The following is a 22,932-nucleotide window of genomic DNA, read 5'->3' on the forward strand; positions in this document are numbered from 1 at the left end:
CAAATGAGGTATCACCAGTGCCTTGTATAATGGTACTAACACTTCCCTCTCTCTACTGGAAATACCTCACCTGATGCACCCCAGGACCATGTTAGCCTTTTTCACGGCTGCATCACACTGATAGCTCATAGTCATCCTGTGATCAACCAATACACCCAGGTTTTTCTCCTCCTCTGTCACTTCCAACTGATAAGTCCCAAGCTTACAGCAAAGATTCATGTTGTTAGTCCCTAAGTGTATGACCTTGCACTTTGCACTATTAATTATCATTCCTTTTCTATTATTCCAGTTTACAAGGTCATCCAGATCTTCTTGTATGATATTGCGGTTCTACTCCATATTGGTAATACCTCCCAACTGTGTGTCATCTGCAAATTTTATTAGCACACACCCACTTTTTGTGTCAAGGTCAGCAATAAAAATATTAAATAAGATTGGTCCCAAGACTGATCTCTGAGGAACTCCACTAGTAACTGTAGAAGGAAGAGAACCTGAGACATAAGCACTTGTATCAGAGGTCTGGTATGAGGCAGGACCTGCTCACAGAACCTGGCAAGAACAGGGCTGATATTGCAGAAATACACATTCCTAAGAAGTACTAGTTACAGAGTGCTCACGCAAACACATCCCGATATCAAGGATGGTACAAAAATATTCCCCGAAGATAACAGGAACACACTGATCACTCCTAAAAGATAGTCAGGATGACAGTAAGTAATAGAGATGTTTTGATTGAACCAACATGTACAAGGCAATGGGTGATAACTAACCACGTCAGTGGGCAGTAACAACAGTAACTATGTCAGGGGGCAGTACTAACTTGTCTGTATCAGGGTATAAAGATATATCTCAGAGGGAGTATCTTTGTCAGGCTAGGGAGGAATGGAAAGTCCCGCCATTCACTGAGCTGGTCCACTGTTACGGGCATACACATATTAGCGGTCCGGTAGAGTCTGTGGGATACTAGTACTGTGCTTCGTTGACAATAAACCTGGCGGGGTGTCTTCATCCCTTAACGAATCTTGTGGTCATTGGGTGGTGTGCTCGAGGTCTGCCATGCCAGCTGTCTGCGCAAGGCTGGGGCGGCACACAGAGGGAACACACACACGCAGCCAAACATCTATCAACATCTAACCACACTGGTGACCCCGACCACTGATCTGGTAAGTAAGCAAGCTGTCCTCTGTAGGAATCGCAATCTAACATGACAGAAAACCACAAGCTAAGGAACAACATTAACCCTTCCTTGCTAATATCCACAAACTTTAATAAGGTATGCATGTGGTGGATTGCTAGCAAAAGAGGTCCATATGAAATTTAAAAAAATATAGTGGGGAAGAAATATGCAATGAAATCTGTAAGGCTAGGGCAAAAACTGTAGCCTTGAAATGTAGAATATTGCAAACTATAACCATGGCTGTTAAATGATTAAGACAACACGCCACAAAACTGGCGGGGCAAGTATGAGAAACAAAAATATAGCTATCCTGTGCCTGATGGGGACAGAAATGGAAAAAGGTGGCCCTAGTAAAATTAAAAAAAAAGATGAAACATTGCATTGCAACCACCACAATATGATAAAAAGCTAGGTTCTAGTAAAACCTAACCGGGACGTAGACTGGTGCCTGTGAGAATGAGAAGTAAGTGCACCAGAGGGAAAAGTAACAAACAATACTTTCCCTAAATTGATAAATCAAATGAGGGAAAAAATTGAATGGTTCACAGAGCATATTAGGGACAGGAGTTGCGACTTGATTGCAGGGAAGTCAATAAAAAAGAATTTCAAAGTGAAAAACCAAAATTGAGCAGGTTAACATATAAAATTAATGCCTTAACAAATAGAGTTGCCCAAAAACAGTTAACTGCAGCATGGAAAGGCATTCCCGCAATCCATTTGGCACACACACAAAAGCAACATACACTGGGGGAACAAACTCAAGTTTTATAAGAGCAGATAACTACCCCGACTTTCCTCTTAGAGCCCTATAAAAACCCAGGGTTCAGGTTCCCAACTGCTTTGATCCATGGAACTACACTCCTCACTCAGAGTTAAAAACCTTCTTTCTCAAATATTTTTACATACTGGTTAAGTTTTCCTCGATATCCTCTCTCAACTTGCAAAACTAGCTGCTGTTATCTTTACCTTAAGATACCTTGATAAAGTTAATCTCTCTTGGCTCAGATCTCCCTATCTTCCTAGGTTGCTCTTCACCCCCCGTTTTCCCTGGCCTCTCCTAACTTGTGCTCTGTTTTAAAAGTTATAGTTTTTACAGAAACCTCCAAAAGATAAAGCAATTGAAAACAGAATAAAACAACAATCAAACAAATAGAAAACAGGACAAAATTTTTACTTTAAATAAATCCAGTAAATTAATAATTTTAACCCTTTAGGAATGCAGCAGCTGGAATTACTCCTGCCAAGCAACAGAAATGCAGACTCTGCTTCTAATCCTAACCACTAACTAATATTTGAAACATGGACTTTCCTTATTATCACACAACAGAGTTTTAAAATTAAGTTAATATAAAGTAACATAAAATACCTTAAGTTACTAAATTACCATATATACAGCATTGCATCGCTATAATGCAATGTTCGGGGTCCAAAAAATTCCATCGCGATAAATGCGGGGACACGGTATAGCAGGGTTTCAAGCCGGTCAGTTTAAGTCAGTGGTCCCCAGCGCGGTGCATGGATGTGCACTGCCTAGTGCCTAGCACCTGCTGGGGACAGAGAACTCCAGGGCTGCGGGTGCCAGTGCTCACTGTCCCTGGCAGGCTCAGGGCTGCGGCTTCTCTCTGGCTTCAAGAGGAGCCGTGGCCCCGCACCTGCCAGGGACAGAGAACTCCGAGGCTGCGGGTGCCGATGCTCTGTCCCCGGCAGGTGCGGGGCGAGGGGTCCTCTCCGGCTTGGAGAGAAACCGCAACCCCACGTCTGCCGGGGACAGAAAACTCCAGGGCTGCGGGCGCCGGTGCTCACTGTCCCCGGCAGGTGTGGGGCCGCGACTTTTCTCTGGCTTCTCCGGGGCTGCAGGCGCCGGTGCTCTTTGTCCCTGGCAGACCGGAGAGAAGCTGCGGCCCCACGCCTGCCAGTGACAGAGAACTCCAAAATAAGTGTTGAAAAATTGTTGGCTCCCACCACACTCTTCACAAAACATGAATGTGCTACTAGTCACAAAAAGTTTGGGGACCACTGCCGTAATACTGTTCACATTTTGCCGGAATACTATACTTTTTTTATGACATTTATAAATAAACCGCGTTTTTCCAGTCTTATAGGATAAAGTGACTTGTGGCCATTGCAGATCCATTGCACTTACTGTAGTTCTCAGGTTGTACATGTGTACGGTGTTTATGAAGTTATTAATTTCCTATATTTTAAAAAATATTTTACCTTTATGGATACGCTAGTTCGCAAATGCAAGTCGTTTTCTGCCCGAGAGAAATTGTATGCCCTGGATCAACTAAAGAAGGGCAAACAACAAATTCAGCTTGCTAGATATCTAGGAATTAGCGAGTCCACGCTGTGAGGGTGGAAAAAAGAAGAAAAGCTCCGTAGTCTACCCTGCATTCTTGAAGAGAAAACTGGTTTACAGCGCAAAAAGGTCAAGTTTGCTAATGACGAAAGCCTAGATTCAGCCTTGTATCAATGGTTTTTCCTGGCTCGATCAGATGTAGTTCCTATTTCTGGCCCTATTCTGAAAGCTCAAGCAGAGAAATTTGATCGCCTTATTAATGGAAATGAATCCAAATTTAAGGCGAGTAACAGCTGGCTGGACAGATTCAAGAAAAGGCACGCTATAAGCCAAGTTCTTGTGTCTGGGGAAATCCGCTCAGCTGATAAAGAGGCTGCTGATTCCTATCCAATTGAGCTTAAAAAGTTGCTGGAGGAAGGTTGCTACATAGCCGATCAAGTTTACAACTGCGATGAGACTGGTTTATGCTCTAAAATGTTACCCGATTGCACCCTGCAACCAAGACTGACAGTCACAAACGAGAAGGCTTTAAGCAGAGAAAGGACTGAGTCACTCTCTTGTTTTGCATCAAGTCTGGCAGCCACAAACTCAGACCTCTGATGATCGGAAAAGCGAGGTCTCCCAGATGTTTTCAACATGTTAATATGAAAGCCCTTCCCTTTGAATATACCAACAGCAAGAACACATGGATGAATAGCTCCATATTTAAAGACTGGTTCCATAAAACTTTCGTGCCAGCCATTCGGGCTCATTTGCGAAAACTGAAGCAGGAGGGAAAAGCTCTCCTTCTGCTGGATAATTGCCCTGCCCACCCGCCAGCAGAAAATCTTGTCAGTCATGACAGCAAGATTAAAGTCTCTTATCTCCCGAAGAACACATTATCAGAAATCCAGCTCAAATCCAAGAATATGAGCACAGTCGTCATATCCTCAACCGGTTTTCAGCAGATGACATCTGCCCCATATATGAACACATCTCAGATGATGAAATTGTTGCAAATGTCAGCGGGAAGAATGAAGCTGCACCACCAGAGCCCGAAACCAGTGGCGATAATGATGACGACAATGATGATGGCACCTCAACTCCCTCACCAAAAGCGTCTAAGGCAGTAAAGCACCTAGAAGCCAGTTTGAGGTGGCTGGAAACTCAAGACGTGGAGAGCATCAAAATCCTCCAACTCAGAAGCATACTTGATTTTGCTAGAAGCCAACAGTCTGCGGCAAATAAGCAGACCACACTAGATAGCTTTTTTAAGAAGCAATGACATTTAAAATTATGAAGTCATGCAACAGATTGACTTTGACACTGCACAATGATTAGTATACAGTACTGTAGTTGATTTGACATTTCTTTCATGTACATTTAATTAAATTACTATTTTTGTGTTTAAAACAGGCTGGGATAACCGTTGTTTTTTTTACAAGACTTAAACCAGTGGTCCCCAACCTTTTTGTGGTCAGTAGCACATTCATGTTTTGAGAAGTGTGTGGCAGGCGCCAACAATTTTTCAAGATTTATTTTGGAGTTCTCTGTCCCCAGCAGGCGCGGGGCCGCAGCTTCTCTCCCCTGCTGGGCACTAGGTGGGGGCACATCAATGTCCCGGTGGGCGCCATGGTGTTGGGGACCACTGGTATTAGCCCTTAAAGGGGAGCCAACTTATGATCGTTGTTTTTCTCTCTTTTTTTTTTTTGGCCAACCGTGTAAAGTTGAAATTGCGCATGTTAAATGCGTGTAAGATGCGACAGACCTGTATGCGATTTTGCGTTATGGTGGGGCGCGTTATTGCAAGGTTTGACTGTACTCGATCATAAGCTGGGTCGTTTATAAGCCGACTCCCCCTCCCCCAGATGGAAAAGTAAAAATGGAAAATTTTTATGACCCATTCATAAGCCAACCCTATAATTCAGGGGTCAGTAAACTTTGGCTCCCGGGCCATCAGGATAAGCCGCTGGTGGGCCAAGATGGTTTGTTTACCTCAAGTGTCCACAGGCACGCAGGTAAACATAAGTAAACGAAGTGTCCCAGCACGCCAGCTGCTTACCCTGATGGGCCGGAACAGCAACTGGTGGGGAAATGTTTTTTCGGGGGCGGGGGAGAAGATGGGGGTCAGGGGAGTAACCCCTGTGACCACAAAAAAAATTCTCTTATTAATTAGAGTTTTTTTTCTACATTTTAAAAAATATTTTATTCAAAGAAAAACATTTAAGGGGAATCCTCAACATTAATGTAAAGGTAACATTAACAAAATGTCAATTTCTTGTTTGGGGTTTTACACACTTGTTTTCACTTTTAAATATAGTTATAAGAATGTCATAGCAAAATGTTTAAAAACAACAACTTATGCATAAATATAACCAAACAATTTCAACAGGTTTCCACCTTTGGCTCCTAAACACGACAAAGTGTTATAAAACGTTAATATCCTCAAAGTGTTTGCATGAACTTGCATTTAAAATTCATCTGGGTTTAATTTTATACACTTTTCTTTTGCTATGTTAAACGGAAGCCGTGGTTGTTAACATTTGGGCTTCTAAACAGTTAAAAGTGGAATTCGTATCACAAGCAAATTAACTCTAAAAAGCTTGGTAACAATTATGTTACTTTTTTGCTAAAACAGGGTGTTCAGCAAGGGAAAGCAATACAAATTCTCAGAAGATTGTGAGCATCTATTTTAGCAATTAAATACTATATTTAGTATAAAACATTAGTAATGAACTACAGGTAAAAATAAATGTCTATACAATAATTGCAACTTGTGTTATAAAAGACTTGGTCCCTATTATATCATAAACACAGTAAGTTAATCTATGTATTAAATTTGGGTTACTGAAAACAAAAAGAAATGTAAAACAAAAAAACTTTATGATGTTAACTAACTAGCTGTTTAAGGTTGCATCCCACAGACCAAATACACCAGAAGATATCACACCACAAAAACATCAGAAGATATCAGTATACAGTGAAGGAATCCCCAAGCATCAAGAAAAGAAAAATGATGTGCTTTATAAATAAGAGACTGGTCAAATATACCTCAATCTACCATATATGGATAACTAACTTGGCAATCAGTTAAAAACCATGTCAGTTAATTTAAACTTAGCTACTATGTAAAAGCAACTGTATTATTGCTGTACTACTGTATTATTGCTGTACATCATTTACAATGTGCATAACATTGCTTAACTGTTTAACCAACACACAGGTAAAAATCAACAGGCAAATGGCAGCAAACAACACGAAGGCAAGAAAAAACAAATTGGTAAAAAAAATTAAGTTACACAGTAACTACAGATTGGGTAAACAAATTCCCTGGTAGTACCAGTCACACTTTGGGGTCTGTGTCACTGCATCCTAAGCGAGGCACATGTTATGCAAAACAATCTTGGTCAGTGTCTGGGTACCAATATTGGATAAATTGGTTACTGTCCATTCAGTAGGTTATCTGGAAGACAGCATCCATAAAAAATAAATGGATCTACATCAGCTACTGGTGTATCACAGAGCAATGCAACAAATGGAACAGAAAAGCTAGCAGTTCCTGTCTGTTTCCTGCCCAGCAAAGCTTACCCAAGGGTGACAACCAGCAGTAAGGGTAACCTATAACATGGATGGACAGTACTGTGTGCTAACTAAACACACAAAAAATTATATATGAAGAACCTCGTTTGTAATTAGGGTGACCAGACAGCAAATGTGAAAAATCGGGATGGGGGTGGGGGGGTAATAGGCGCCTATAGAAGAAAGCCCCAAATATTGGAACTGTCTCTATAAAATAGGGACATCTGGTCACCCTCTTTGTAATGTCACTACTCCAAATTTCTGTTTTAATTCTCATATACTTAGCACAGTGGGACACACTATAGCAATGTCTATCCCAGTATTTCAAAACACTCAGCCTACCACCAATAATGATACATGTGATAACTGTAATTGCCCTAATAGGAGTGTGTTGCTATCTGTGGCACCAAAGTAAAAGGGCCAGACTACAATACCATAGTGGAAAAATATTGTTATGCTTGCATATAAGGTGGTGTCATATGTACACATATATACTATACATCTATACCCATATACATTACAAATACATACATTATTTCCATATTATTCACATGTATTAATTATCTGACAGTGCCCCAAGGCTCAATCATAAAACTATATTCCTCAATCAAAGTCCCAGGCCTAACATCCCCAGGCCCACCATAAGGGACTACAAACAAATTGGAAAACAAAAATCTGTCCGTCAGTCATACAAGGGAATTGTTACCAGAGGTTTTCTTTTCTTTTCACTTGCTTGGCCTCTGTAGATTGCAGCACCCTGGAGAGAGATACTGACAGCTGGGATGGGGGTGCGGGGTGGGGTGGGGAGGAGAGTGAGAAACATTGTAATAATACTCCCAATTAGCATTAGTGTTAGTCTAGTGTTAGCATTAGAATGCTTTAGTTTGAAGGGAACAGTAGGTAGTTTCAGGCTAGATGCTTTAGGGAAGTTATTAATGACAGTTTGTAGTTAAAAATACAATATGGCTGCTGCTATTATTTTCTATTAGGAATTCCCAAGATGGAGGATATAGACTAAATTAACCAATAGCAAGGGTTGAACAAAGTTCAGGAGAATGACTCAAAACACCTGCAGGGAGGGGACAGGAGGAGGAGTAGCTATGATGTAAGGACAAAGCTGATTGGCTGAATGAGTTGTCACCCACACAGGGAGCAGGCAGCTTGAAAGGTCAACCAATCAGAAAAGGTCAGAAAATGGAATATAAGGAGACTGCTGGCAAGCTGGAGTGTGTGGTGGGAGGAGGAGAAGAAAGAAGGAGAAGACTATGGACAGGGAAAAAATACTGGTAAATATATAAAATTGATTTATGTCAAAATCCAAAACCACTTTCAGTAAAAATTTTAGGTGTGGTCCGAGAGTAACTGTCCTTGTGGACTAGTGCGTGAGGGCTGAGCTATCAAGGTCTGAATATCACTCACTTTACAATCCAAGGAAATACTTTTTTAGAGAAGTGATCGATTAAATAGGACTTCATAGATTTAAAAGGAGGATCCACCAAAGAGAGAACTACCACATTCAAGTCGCAAGTAGAAAAGGGCTCCTTAGCCAGTGGATATGCATGAGCCAGTTTTCAGAAATCTAGATACAATGGGATGGGTGAGGGCTTCAACTGACAATATGCAGATACTGTCTAGAACTGAGGTGGCAGCAGTAGATTGTTTTGGAGGAGTCAGAGATGCTTTTTCATTGATCTTTCCATAAAAAAAAAACATTTTCCAACGGATGTCACAAGGTTTTTGCATGTACTTAGAAAAGGATATACACATTGAATATTTGACTGGAATGAGATTCCTCTATACAAGAGATATTTAGTATGCCCCTTATTTACACGCATAGCTGTCTCACAGGCAGGGCAATGTTTTAAAGTCCATCAGCCTTACACCCCAGTACAAGATAACCTTTTTTGGTTACTAAGGGTACGTCTATACATACCCGCTGGTTCGGCGGCCAGCAATCGATCTTCTGGGATCGATTTATCTCACTTGTTCTCATGCAGGCATCCAGCCCCACCCCGTTAACGTCTCTCCACGCATGCCCAGCCTCCCTCCTGCTCCCCCACGTGATATGCTCTCTGCTGGCGGCTGCTCCCAGCAGACAGGCCCAAGCTGCTGGGAAAGAGGCGTGTGTTCCCCACAGATTTCTTGCTCCCCCGTATTTCTGCAGGGGAGCAAGAAATCTGCGGAAGGTATTACCCCAGGAGTAATTCCCTTGTGCACACATCCAACTTCCTCCCCTCTGTATCTATTGCACCCTGAATGATCTTGCACTCCTTCCCTCCCACAAGGGTATAAAATGCAGAGCAGCCCCAGTTGCCAAGCAGTTCCTCCTTACTGTCTGTGGTAGCAAGATGGAGTTACACAGTGTACTTCTGCATCCCCATAGCTACTTAGATGAGGGTTTTTGTAGTTAGCTTTCTTATTATTTCTTAGTTAGGTTTCTCTTTAAGCCCACTGGGGGGAAAAAAAGAAATAGGTATATAGACTCAGGCCTGGTCCACACTAAGCCCCCACTTCGAACTAAAATACACAACTTCAGCTACGTGAATAACACGGGTCCACATGCGGCAGGCAGGCTCCCCCGTCAACTCCGCCTACTCCTCTCACAGAGCAGGATTACCGACATTGACGGTGAGCACTTCTGGGATCGATTTATCCTGCCTGCATGAGAACAGGTGAGAGCGACTCACTCTGTCCCTCTCAGTCGCTGCTGCTGCATCCCAGGCTTGGAGGCACAGGGGTGCATGAAGCAGGCTGTGTCCCTGAGGCAGAGCGGAAATGTAACAACTAAGCAAGCAGGCTACTAATGTTCTCATGGTTACTTAATTGTTCCCATTCTTTGTCAACTAAGGCTCCTTTACCTTGCCAGAGTGGTGTAAAGCAGTGGTTCTCAAAGCAGGTCTGCCGCTTGTTCAGGGAAAACCCCGGCGGGCTGGGCCGATTTGTCTACCTGCCACGTCTGCAGGTTCGGCCGATCGCGGCTCCCACTGGCCGCAGTTCGCTGCTCCAGGCCAATGGGGGCTGCAGGAAGGGCGGCCAGCACATCCCTTGGCCTGTGCCGGTTCCTGCAGCCCCATTGCCCTGGAGCGGCAAACCGCGGCCACTGGGAGCTGCGATCGGCCAAACCTGCAGACGTAGCAGATAAACAAACCGGCCCAGCCCGCCAGGGGCTTTCCCTGAACAAGTGGCGGACCGGCTTTGAGAACGACTGCTGTAAAGGATCCTTCTTGTGAGGTCTTGGCTAAACTTGCAGCTGTTCAGCACTGTGAGGTAAACCTGTCTCCATACAGCTGAGTAGGGAAAAGCGCTGCAGTCCGTCCACACTGACAGCTGACAGCACAATGGCGTGGCCACACTTGCAACATTTGCAGCTGTGTTGGGAGCGGTGCATTATGGGCAGCTATCCCAGCATTCATGTGGCTGCAACGTGCTTTTCAAAACGGGATGTGGGGGGGTGGAGTGGAGTGTGACAGGGAGTGTGGGGGGAGAGAGAGTGCTTTTTGGAGCATGTCGGCACTCTATTTTGCAAGTTCCGAACTCCCGGCCCCCTGCTCATTCATTCACTCATTCAAAGCAAATAGCAAACTGTTTGCTTTCTCTCTGTGGTACGAGCTTTGAAACCAGCACTTGCGCATTCCTGCAGCTGGTCACAACAATGGAGTGGATTGGCCACTTGTCAAGGTGATTAGTACAGCGCCACAAGCGTTTACATTCACACCCATGAGTCGCTGCCACTCTGCTGTATCTCTCATGCTTCTCGGGGAGGTGGAGTACCTGGAGCGGTAGACCCAGGGAGATACAGCGCTATAAGTGCCCTGCCAGTGTGGATGGGGAGTGAGTTACAGTGCTGGGAGAGGCTTTACAGCGCTGTAATTCACAAGTGTAACCAAGGCCTAAATGACAGTAACGGAATCCTTAGCTAGGAAGGTCTATGTGCTTTCTTGCTTTTTTCCCCTGTGACAGAGAGGCATAATTGGGTTAGATTACAGCTCAGGATCTATTTTATATACACCCATTAAAAAAAACGCAGGACAATGATTAGCAAAACTGTACAACTTTTATGTTGTAAAGTCTGAGCCATTTAAAGCAACATTCTACTTTACAGAACACCAAAATAAAAGTCCTGTAATTTAAATGAAAATCCAGGATTATAACGAATGCAGGGTATTGGTTACCAAGTATCTGTAACTTAACTTTCATGTGTTTAGGAAATGCTGAATAGTTATTGTGATATTTTTTCTGTATGGTAGTTTAAATAAATTACCAAAATAAGTGAAACTGGTGTGATTATATTGCATTATTTTGACAAATAAAATATGCAGAATTTTGGATTTTTTTGGTGCAGAATTCCCCCAGGAGCAGGGAAGGTTGTGTGCAAAGGAATGTAGGGGGTGCAAAAAGCAGAGAAAGCTGGAGTTTACACTCTAGCTGCTTTGCATTGCTCTGGTGAAACAAAGCAGCTGTAAATCTAGCTGAATTGACCATTATGCTTTGGCTGGTGTATGCTGCTCAGGAGTCGGGGGGAAGTTAGAGTATACCAGTGAATCTGGCTATAAAAAGTTTAAATAAAAAAGGTTGATATTTCTAATAATTCAAAAGTATTAAATATCACATAGTAACATTTTTCCCCATTTCTTATTTTGTGTTCATGTATCCATTTTGTAATTAAAAAAAACCCTACAGGAATTATCAGACAAACTACATTAAGGATGAGTTAAGGCTGAAGTACACATCAGCAATTTAGAGTAAAATACATTAGAAAATTATTATTATTATGGCCAAGTCAAGTGTTATAACCCACAAATTTCAGAGTTTAAGGTACTTAAAAGAAATCCTAACACACTGAAGTTTGGGAATGACCAGTTAGGGAGCCCACATAATTTTAACGCTGCCTTGTAGTGATAGTGTAGTAGGGTAAAAAACAAAACAGATTAACCTAATCTGGGACCACAATTACTAAAATCACGGTTCATAATTATAATAATGGGTTATTATATGGTGTCACTACATTGTAGAATTAATATTGTTTGGCAGCACTAGCCACGCACTTCTATATGTAACAGGTTTAGAGTTCTTTTAAGATTAACCCCAACTCTGAATTTCCTGGGTTTAAAATGCTTGCTTTTGGGATAATGTTAATATTTTCAAAATATATTTTACACTAAATTACTATATATATATTCAACATATATTCTCAACTATAATTCCATTTTAATATTGCTATTGTCTCAGGATTAATGGAGAAGCATACAGGATATTAATGGAGAAGCATGTATAATACCTTAGAAATTTCACACCAATTAATTTGTCACTCCTCCAGGGACAACTTTGAAATGTTAAAATTAAATAAAGAAAGGGATTCTGACAGGTTATGAATTGCAGTTCACCAGTCAGAGAGCATATTTACATTGCAACTTGAAAGGAGTAGTTATGATGTGATGTGACTTAGGTGTACCAGGCCCTTTGTGACCCCCTGCTGTAGGCCCCATGGTCCTGCTACACCCTGCCCCCAGAAAGGAGCTGTGAAGGTGGGTCCTCCAAGCCTGCCGAGAGAGACTGCACAGAAGCAACCAAGCAGCCTTAGAGAAAAGGAGATGCTTCAAGGACTTAGCAGGTCAGTTCCTGGACTGGACTAGAGGAGCAAGGAAGGGTGCTCCTCTCTGGCCAAAGGAGCTCAAGGGGCAACCAAACTCTGGTTGCGAGAGTGAGAACATGAGAATTTTAACCTTAAGGTAACGGATGAAGATAAATAGGTGAGGTGGGAAGAGGCCCAGGGAAGTAACAGCAATGAATTGAAGTGAATGACTGCTATTTATAGGGTACCTGGGTTGGAACGCACAGTAGCGGGCAGGCCTGGGCTCCACCACTGGTCAAAGGTGAAGTGGTGTAAATCCCAAAAAAGGGACAGGCTTGTTTGAAAACCTGAATGAAGGCTTGAATTTAAATGGCCCACAGCAGGACCAAAGACCTAGTGAGGGCAGAGACACTTAATTTATTGGCCTCTTTACTACCTTGGAAGGGGTTCTTTTGGACTTAGTGACTTGGCCACAGCGCTGGAGACCCACCCAGCGAGGCTGACAACCTTCAGATGGCACCAAAAGCAGGAGGAGGCCTGCAGTACCACATGCAGCAGCAGAAGGTGCTCAAGAGATGAGTGTCTTCCCCAATTATATGCTAGTACTATACAACAGCAAAAAAAAAAAAAAAAAAAAAAATCTGCTATACAAATACAAATAGCTTTAGATACAGGAACATCAACCAACAAGTAATAAATCACAAATAACACTTTGCATATATAGCTACAAAATCCTCAAAGCAGCAAAAGAATAAGCTTCACAGACAAACATACTGTCTTCTAGTCCCCACAAACTACCAAAATGTAGAATGATTGTTGAGATATAATCAATATAAACAAAGTGAAATACAGGAAACTAAATAAATACAGATTAACACTATCTGGCCTTTCTTTCATATTCCACTTTGCACCATATTCTTATGCAGTTTAACTTTTTAAAGTTAATTGTGCATCATTACATCATTATGCTGATTTAAATATTTTTGAAATTGCTGCCCAGATTAATATAATTGAATTAAAAATGGCATTTTCATCCCCACTTTGTTCTTAGTTCCTGTCAATTTGATGACACTATAAAGGGCACTTCCTGGTTTACTAACTTTCATGTAAGTGAGTAATGTCAAATAAAGAAGAAGCAACTATTTTCTTACACAGCTGCTGCTTAAGATTGAATTAAAATGCTCTGAAGGGAAACTAGTGACTGGATATTTCAGTGACATCAACTGAATTGCAGGTGACTAGTAGTTGACATTTGAGGGACAGGTGAACTCAAAGGCCCTGATTCTGCTCTCCCACTGGTGTAAAAATCAAAATCGGAGCATCTAAATGGTAACTCTTTACTAAGATATTGCGATCACTCTTTCACAAGATGGCAATAGAATGTGTTTTCAACAGGAGATGCTGAGCTCTTCTGAAATCTAGCCCCAGTTGTGGATGATGAGCACTTCTGGTTCAGATGATAGAAATAATCTCTAGAATTACTGCAATTTACAAATGAATAAAATAGGAGGAGATGGAAGGCCAATGAATTAGGGACTGTGTTATGTACAGATGTCAGCTGGCCAATATCAGCCAGAAACATTAAGGAAACATAATTATGCATTTACTATATATTTCACTTTTACTACATGAAAACATGACTAATTTATGTATCACTTACAAAACTGAGTTTGGAATTTCAAGAGTTGTTTTTAAGTCACAAACCTTTTATTTTTAAAAATGTCGTTTCTCTGTTTCATTCAAACTTCAGGATTAATGCAACCAAACCAGCTGCATTACATGTGAAATATCGGCACATTTAGAAACAGGTTTTTTTTGTTTTTTTTTTTAAAGCAACTAAAAGCTGTGGTAAAATTCCCAGACATTGAAATTAAGTAGTAAATCCAAAAAGACATACTACAGCTAATAATCTTGACAAACTTGCACATTACATAATGCTTGCTGGGAAAATACTCTTTAATACACATTTGAATACAAACTTGAAATGTGTTGTGGACACGTGGGGGGCGATCTGTAAGAATTTTTTAAAAAAGTTCTGGTCTGCATCTCCAAACCGGACCTGATGCTTAAAAAAAAAAAAAAAAAAAAAAAAAAAATTCACAGAAGAGAAGAAGTTTCTTTGTAAAAAACACCCAAGATACTCCCAAAATGTATAAAATATTTTGCATGGCAGATTCTCTTCTTCTCCTATCTAATGAAGTACCAATTGTTTGTAAACAGTTTTTAAAAGCGTTAATAGCTTAAGGGAATGTGTGAATCACAGTTCACATGAGTTTCTCCCATGATGAAGTACAATATTGCTACACAGTAGTTTCATGTTTCCATAACCCAGTCCTAATATTGCCAGTGCTGTCTGCAGTGAGCAAGGGTCCATCCTGTCCACTGCCTTTAAGTTGTCCATTCTGAATGGCTAAATTTAAGCCATATGATTTTTGCTGGCTTTCAAGTTCAACTACTATTGGTTTCTTCAGAACATCTTTTTTGTTGTTTGTAGCAATGGGTTTTTCACTATTTTTATTGCTTTTTGGAAGTGTACTGCAAGCATCGCTGCTATCTTGTTGGGACTGGTTATACTGGCGTTCTCTGTATGCTAAATAGGCTCTTCGACTCCTTGAATGTCCTTCACTGTTGCTTTGTCGATTTTTAGATAAGCCATTTTGAACACTTCCTTCCACGCTGGTGGGGACATCGTATGCATACTCCCTCAACACTGTAAGCCTGCTTGCGCGATGTCCCTTACTTCTGTTTTTATGGTGCCGGCTTTGATGTCCATTTGTCCGAAACTGTATCTCTAATGGAGCCACGTGCATTTTGATGTCATTGTCTACTGAATGCTCAGTCAGACTGTTATCAAGCTGAGGACCTGTGTTCAGTGGTAAAGAATTAGGATGGCATTGAGCTGCTGCAGCCTGTATGTTGGTTAGTTTACAACCTTGAGAAGAATTTTTTAGGCTTGATGCACTTTTATTAGTGCACGAAGATTCCGCACTGCTGTTGGTACACTTAGGAGTTTCTCCATTAGTCCCACTAGAATTAGAGGGCTGAACATTAACTTGCACTGAGTATGTGCTCCTTCCATGACAGCAGGCTGTTATCCAAGCATGCCTGACATCTTCCCTATTAACACAATGATGCGTCATAAGAAAGGCACTAAGGCTTAAACATGTGACCCCAAAAAAGCAACTAAGAATCAAGTCCATGGGATAATACAGAGAAACTGCCAAGGCCCCGAAAATCCACAAAGCAACGTACAAAAACAAAGTGAGGCTTGCTCCCAGAAGCTGAGCTTGAAAACTGTGCTCATTCTCCAAAGCTGATGTGGAAACCAGTGAGACTGACACTGAATCCTGATGATTCAGGTCCCCATGTTCACTGGTAGCTAAACGCTGCTGTTCTTCAGCTGGCTCTTTAAGTTCAAATTTGCGTTCAGGGTGTCGTTTCAATTGTATAAAGATGCTGAGAAAATACATGCAGTTTATGAAAATTATGAAGCTAGCTGGTCCATAAAAGGCTCCTAGGCTCGGTTCCCACGTCATCCAGCAACTGGAAAAAAACAACAAAAAAAGATAGCACATCAAGACAGATGCCCTCTCAGAAGTCACAATTTTTAAGCACCACTTTGAATTGTTGAAATAAGTCTTGGCTACGTCGCCTATCTTCCAAAAGAATCAGAATCTATATTTTGTTTGCCCAAATGCCAACCAAAAATCATATAACAATTTATTACAAAGCTGTCAATATCCAATACTCACTATGGGGCATTAGGCCTGCTGCCGTAGTTCCTGATGTTAGCTGCTGCTGTTATCCCACAAACTATGATAGGGATTCCTCCGCCAATAAGGTAGAATCTAAAAATAGGGCAAAGTTGTTAATGGTTCTTCCAACAGTTTAGAGACTTTATTTAGCCACATGAGCTAAAAGGCCCTTAAGAAAAGGCTAATATCCAGGTATCCACCTAAAAAAATCAGATACATTCCCAGGATTTTGGAGATTTTAGACAGTGCTTTATTGAGAAAAGCACGGTCAGTCACAGGTAGCTGGCTGGCAAGATGGGGCTTTGGTAAAATCATTCCCCTCAATCTTGAGGTTTCCCTCATGATATAACCGGCCTTCACCTGCTAACAATTGATGGCTTCTCCCTCAGACTGGGAAGAGAAAGGGTAAGTCACTTCAGTGAGTCAGGCCCAGAAGGAATTGTCACAGAAGTCAGCAGTACAGTGCAGAGAGCCAAGGCAGAATTCTATGATTCTATTATTCTAAGCAATCAACCTGGGGAAGGTTGTTAATCTTTCATCCTTTTGCTTTGGTGCTGTGTTAAGTTTGTTACTGGCAGATCACCCATATCTGACAAGGAAAAAGATATTATTGTGTATGAATTCTCAAGCGTTTGCAGTTTTGGAAAAGTCTTGTTCTTCAGAAAAGGAGGAGGATCTCAGACACAGGAGCAGCTTCCTTCACAAAACAAAATTTTTAGAAAGTGTTCAGCTAGCTCCAGGGACAGCATGTATGTGTGTGCAGGGGGGACTTGGAGGAGCTCTCTGGAAGGAGGAAGGAGTTAGAGGGTCTCAAAGAAGCAGGATGGAACAGAGGATGGGGGGGAACTAGGGCAGCTGACAAGGGAACAGGCTCAGACAAGGGCTCATAGCCTATATTAACACCAACTCTTAAGCAACAAAGGGCAACTCTATTGCTAAGCATAATCCACTGGTTCCCTGTTTGAATTCGGCCCAAAGCAAAGTCCTATTTCTATCTTACATGACTGTAAATGGGTTGGTGTTCCTTGTTATTTCAGTGACTGCCTCACCACCTGTAGCCTCTAAGGCAGATGCACGACAAAAGGGTCTTACTGACTGACTTGCTGGGAACAAAGCGTCCATAACAGTGGGTCATCAAATAGCTTGCAAGGGGACATCAGAATGAACCCAACTCTGAGTATATTAAGTTCAAGAAGTGAGACCCACCTCTTCCAACACACCCCAAAACACCATGATAGTAAGAATCTCGAGTAAGACAAAGAAGGAGTCATCAGAGGCATAATAAAAAAAAAAGATAGAAAGGAGAGGAGGAGGTGATAAAAGGGAAAAAGCATGAAAATTCCTGAACCAGGAGACCAATTAGATCAAATGGGGATATTCTGAGTGCTAAGTGAGTTGATAAGCACAGCTTTTAGATATTATGATGCTAGAGGCTTCACAAACATTAGCTAATTGTTCCTCACAACATGCCTGGGAATTAGCTATTATTCCCAATTTATAGATAGGGAAACTGAAAAGACATTATGGCTAAAATTTTCAAAATTAGCTCCTTAAGTTTATTTTTCAGGATGTAAATTAGCAACATGATTTTCAAAGGTGCTGAATGCCTATAGCTCTGACTGAAGTCAACAGAAGTTTTGGGTGCTCAGCATTTCTAAAAATCGGGCCACTTATTTAGTTGCCTAAGTATGGATTCAAGTACCTAACTTCAGATATCCAATCACTAGTCTTTAAGTGATGAAGACTCTTGGTGTTATGGACAGAGAGGTTAGGTCACCTCACGTCATACTAAGCCAGCAGCAGAGAGAGGATTATATTTGGGACCGACTCTCAGTCCCATGCCACACTAGTTGCACCCTAAATATGTTTAAAAAAAAAAAATCAGAACAGAAGGCATAGTTCCTAACCTGAAGAGCCTGCAATCTAAAACAGAAAGATGGAGTGATATGGAAAAGGAACAAACAACAAGTAAGGGGGCCAGATGGTTATTGGTACATATAGTATCACATAAATGTAGGGCTGAAAGAAAACTCAAGAGGTCATCTAGTCCAGCCCTCCTGAGCTGAGACAGGACCAAGTAAATCTAGACCATCCCTGACAGGTGTTTGTCTAACCTGTTCTTAAACATCCAATGATGGGGATTCCACAACCTCCCTTGGAAGCCTATTCCAGTGCTTATCTATCTTTATAGTTAGAAAGTTTTCCCTAATAGCTAACCTAAAGCTTTCTTGCTGAAGATCAAACTGATTACTTCTTGTCCTACCTTTGTGGACATGGAGAACAACTGACCACGGTCCTCTTTATAACAGCATTTAACATGTCCCCCTCGCCCCCAATCTTCTTTCTCAAGACGTAACATGCCCCATTTTTTAACCTTTCCACATATATCATATTTTCTAAACCTTTAATCACTTGTGTAGCTTTCCTCTGGACTCTCTCCAATTTCTCCTCATCTTTCTTAAAGTGTGGTGCCCAGAACTTAACACCGTACTCCAGAGGAGGCCTCATTAGGTAATTAGTTCCTATGTCTTGCATACTGCTCTCGTGCTAATATACCCCAGAATATTAGCTTTTCTTCCCAACAACACCAATTGCTGACTCACGTTTAAGCTGTGATCCACTAGAACCCCAAGATCCTTTTCAGCAGTAGTACTGCCTAGCCAGGTATTCTGCATTTTGTATTTGTGCATTTGATTTTTTCCTTCCTAAGTATATTACTTCACATTTGTCCTTATTGAATTTCATCTTGTTGATTTCAGACCAATTCTCTAATTTGTTTGTTTTGAATTTTAAACCTATCTTCAAAATGCTGCAACCCCTTTTACCTTTATGCGACTCACAAATTTTATAAGCATACTCTCCACTCAAAGAATTAACAAAAATACAGAATAGTACCAAACCCAGGACTGATCTCTCCAGGACTCCAATAAATATGTCCTTCCAGTTCCACAATGAACCATTGACGACCATAGTTGAACCCACTTTATAGTAATTTAACCTAGACCACATTTCCCTAGTTTACTTATGAGTATGTCTGGTGAGACGACATCAAAAACCTTACTAAAAATTAAGACATATCATGTCTACTGCTTCCCTGCTATCCATTAGGCCAGTAAATCTGTCAAAGAAGGAAATTAGGTTGGTTTGGCATGATTTGTTCTTGACAAGTCCATGTTAGCTATTACTTATTATCCTACTATCCTCTAGGTGCTTACAGATTGATTATTTGATAATTTGTTCCAGTATCTTTCCAGTAACTGAAGTTAGTCTGACTAGACTAATTCCCTGTGTCATCTTTGTCCCCTCCCCCCGTTTTTATTAAGAAATATAGGTAGTAAGCTTGCCCTTCTCCAGTTGTACGGGTCCTCACCCATTCTCCCTGAGTTCTCAAAGATAATCACTAATGATTCTGAGAGTGCTTCAGCTAGTTCCTTAAGTATCCTAAGATTAATTTAATCAGGCCTTGCTGACTTGAATACATCTAACTTATGTAAATATTTAACTTGCTCTTTCTGTATTCTGGTTCATGTTCCTTCTTCTTTGTTGTTAATATTAACAGTCATAGAATATCAGGGTTGGAAGGGACCTCAGGAGGTCATCTAGTCCAACCCCCTGCTCAAAGCAGGACCAATCCCCAACTAAATCAGCCCAGCCTGATCTTAATTGTGTTAGTTATGTGGTCAAAATTAACCTTTTTAGTGAAGACTGAAGCAAAACGGGCATTAAAAACCTCAGTCTTCTTGATGTCATCCACTATGAGCTCATCTTCTCCCACTCCCAACTAAGTAGAGGACCTATACTTTCCTTTGTCTTTCTTTTGCTCCTAATGTATTTCTATAACCTCTTTTTCCTAACTTTGAGTCACACCTACCAAGGGACATAATTCTATGCCTTAGCCTTTCTGATTTTATTCCTACATGCTTGTGCTATTCTTTTGTACTCATCTTTAGCAATTTGTTCATGTTTCCACTTTTTATAGTTTTGATTTTCAGGTAATTAAAGAGTTCCTGATGGAGCCATATTGGCCTCTTACTATTCCTTCCTATCTTTCCTTCACACCAGGCTAGTTTGCTGTTGTGCCTTTAATAATGTCTCTGAGAAACTACCAGCTCTCCCTTTTCCCTTATATTTTCTTCTCATGGGGCTTGACCTACCAGTTCTCTGAATCTGTTTAAAGTTTGCTTTTTTTGAAGTCCATTGTCATTTTGCTACTCTCACTCATTTCCTTCCTTTCCTAAGGATCACGAAGTCTATCATGATCAATCTATCTATTCATGATCACTTTCACCCAAATTCCCTTAAACTTTAGAATCACAACCAAGTCCTTCTCATAACCAATGCTTAACTATGAGACCTCCTTTGCTTTCCACTGTAATAATCATAAAAATATAAGCTACGGTTTCTGTTGGAGGAATCAGAGTGGTAGCCGTGTTAGTCTGTATCAGCAAAAAGAACGAGGAGTACTTGTGGCACCTTAGAGACTAACGAATTTATTTGAGCGTAAGCTTTCGTGGGCTAAAACCCACTTCATCGGATGCATGCAGTGGCGGGGTTTTGAGTGGGACACTGAACGGGAATGATGTCAAAGTTCGTGCCATGATCAGATGCAATAGCCCCTTCAAGATGAGGACCTTTGGCGATGTCTGCCTTGGTCCAGTCAGCGTTCGTTCCTCGAGGTGGAGCAGTGCCGAGAGTCTCCGTCAGATGGAATCCAACCAGACAGCCTGGTGAGCGTCGAGGGTGATCCATGTAGACTCTGCCCTGAACGGTCGCTGGGCAACGAATGGCGGCAGGAACATTCCCTCAACCAAGACCGGTACCGAGCCAGGGCGACTGCCGAGATCCCAGTGGCAGCTTGCCTCTGGAGCACGGGGTCATCAGCGATGCTCCTGGTACTGGCATGGACATAATGTCCCGGGCTGCTTGCAGGGTTTCTGGTGTGGCGGGCATCCGGACTTCCTGGGAGGCCTGCTCCGAATGGGCCGGGCTACTCCGCTTGATTTGAGTCGGAGGCCTCGAGGCCGGTGGGGATCAAGAACCACCCGATGTGAGTCTAGCCTCTGTCCCGGGTTTACTCTGGTGCCGTGGCGAAGAAGGCCTCTTCCTAGCCTTCTTGGCATGCTCCATGGACGGGGAACAGTGCTGACTAGTTGATGGCGTCAGAGGGTCGCTGCGCACAGACACCGCGGTGCCAACTCGAAGCAGCGCACTGGAGCCGGGGTCAGCGCCGACTCCATCAGGATAGCCCGGAGCCTAATGTACCTTTCTCTTTGTCCGGGGCTTAAACAACTTGCAAATCTTGCAACAATCGCTGAGATGGGTTTCCCTCAAACAGCGTAGACAGTCCATGTGCAGATCACTCAGTGGCACAGATCACCTACAAGTGTCACACGACTTAAAACCCGGGGCACGGGGCATTCCCCTGCCCGGGCGCTCTAGCTAAACTAAGCTATATAAACAACTAACTACAGGTACCATACACTGAACGAACAAGCAGTTTTGGGGACTAGCTACAGCAAAACTGGAGCGGAGCACTTCCGAAGCACCCTTCACGGTGGCAAGAAGGAACTGAGGGTGGGGGGGAAGCGTGCAGAACCCCTTATACCGCACCATTGAGATGCCACTCCAGGGGTCGCTGGGGTGCTCCCCTACAGGTACTGCTAGGGGAAAAACTTCCAGCACCTGTGCACGTGGCGACCTCACACACCTACTGTGGAATACACATGAACAATCACTCAAAGAACTATCATCCTATTCTGCTGATGAGTACACACATTTGGAAAGTCTTCCCAAGCAAGCTACATACAACCTGCCTGCACCCACCAACCAATAGACTGTCTCCCAAAGTTCAGTACATTCACTCATCAAGATGTTCTGGACACCCTAAAGATATCATGACTCAAGCCCTGTGAATCCAACTCTTTCAGAAGCCAGGAAAAGCAAGAGTCATGAACGGGTATCACTCCTGACCAAACTAGCTAACAACTCATTCAGGGAAGGAATCTTTCCTTCCTCCTTCACACATGAAACAGTCTGATCAACACTGAAAAAAATCCACCCACCCTGGATACATTGGCTCTAGTCAACTAGCACCCTGTGCCAAATTACCTATTCCTGAGCAATCTCAGAAGTTAGCCCAAAAGCCAACCACAAGCTCAACTAACTGAAGTGAATATACTAGATCTGGCACTATCTGGATCAGGCCAGTGCATGGGATGGAAAGAACTTTAGTGGCACTGATGGATGATCTCCTGTTAGTCCATTGTTTAGATTTGAACCTGAATTCTTCACTGACACTATGCTCTCACCTAGCAGCACCTAAGAGTAATGCTTTCTACCATTTCTGGTTCACAAGGAGACACTGTCTCATCCTGATGGATGGTGACCTGGACTCAGTTATGCATGCCTTTGTCACCTCTTGGCTAGATCACAGTAATGCAGTATATATGCGCATGAAGCCTTCAGCCCTTAGGAAATTCCAACTGATACAGAACTCTGAAGCACATCTCCTCAGCAACATAGGCTGCCATGACTATATCAAACCTGCCCTCCACTTTCTACACTGGCTTTC

The 22,932-nt window shown here is 42.2% G+C and overlaps 1 protein-coding gene across 3 annotated transcripts in view; it reads right to left on the reverse strand.

Annotated features, from left to right (window-relative positions):
* Positions 1-22,932, reverse strand: part of ADGRA3 (adhesion G protein-coupled receptor A3) — a 155,132-nt gene that overhangs the window by 30,114 nt on the left and 102,086 nt on the right. For 2 of the 3 annotated variants that reach the window (XM_054029275.1, XM_054029276.1), the window contains 2 exons: positions 16,359-16,454; positions 14,292-16,149 (listed from right to left, as the gene is read on the reverse strand). The exons of the other annotated variant lie outside the window; for it this stretch is intronic. In XM_054029275.1, the coding sequence (XP_053885250.1) occupies positions 14,907-16,149; positions 16,359-16,454 (1,339 nt within the window). In that variant the 3' untranslated portion in view covers positions 14,292-14,906. Of the gene's footprint in view, positions 1-14,291; positions 16,150-16,358; positions 16,455-22,932 lie in introns of those variants that run through there. 3 annotated transcript variants of the gene reach the window in all.

Source organism: Malaclemys terrapin, chromosome 5, assembly GCF_027887155.1.
Source record: "Malaclemys terrapin pileata isolate rMalTer1 chromosome 5, rMalTer1.hap1, whole genome shotgun sequence".
Taxonomy (NCBI): domain Eukaryota; kingdom Metazoa; phylum Chordata; order Testudines; family Emydidae; genus Malaclemys; species Malaclemys terrapin.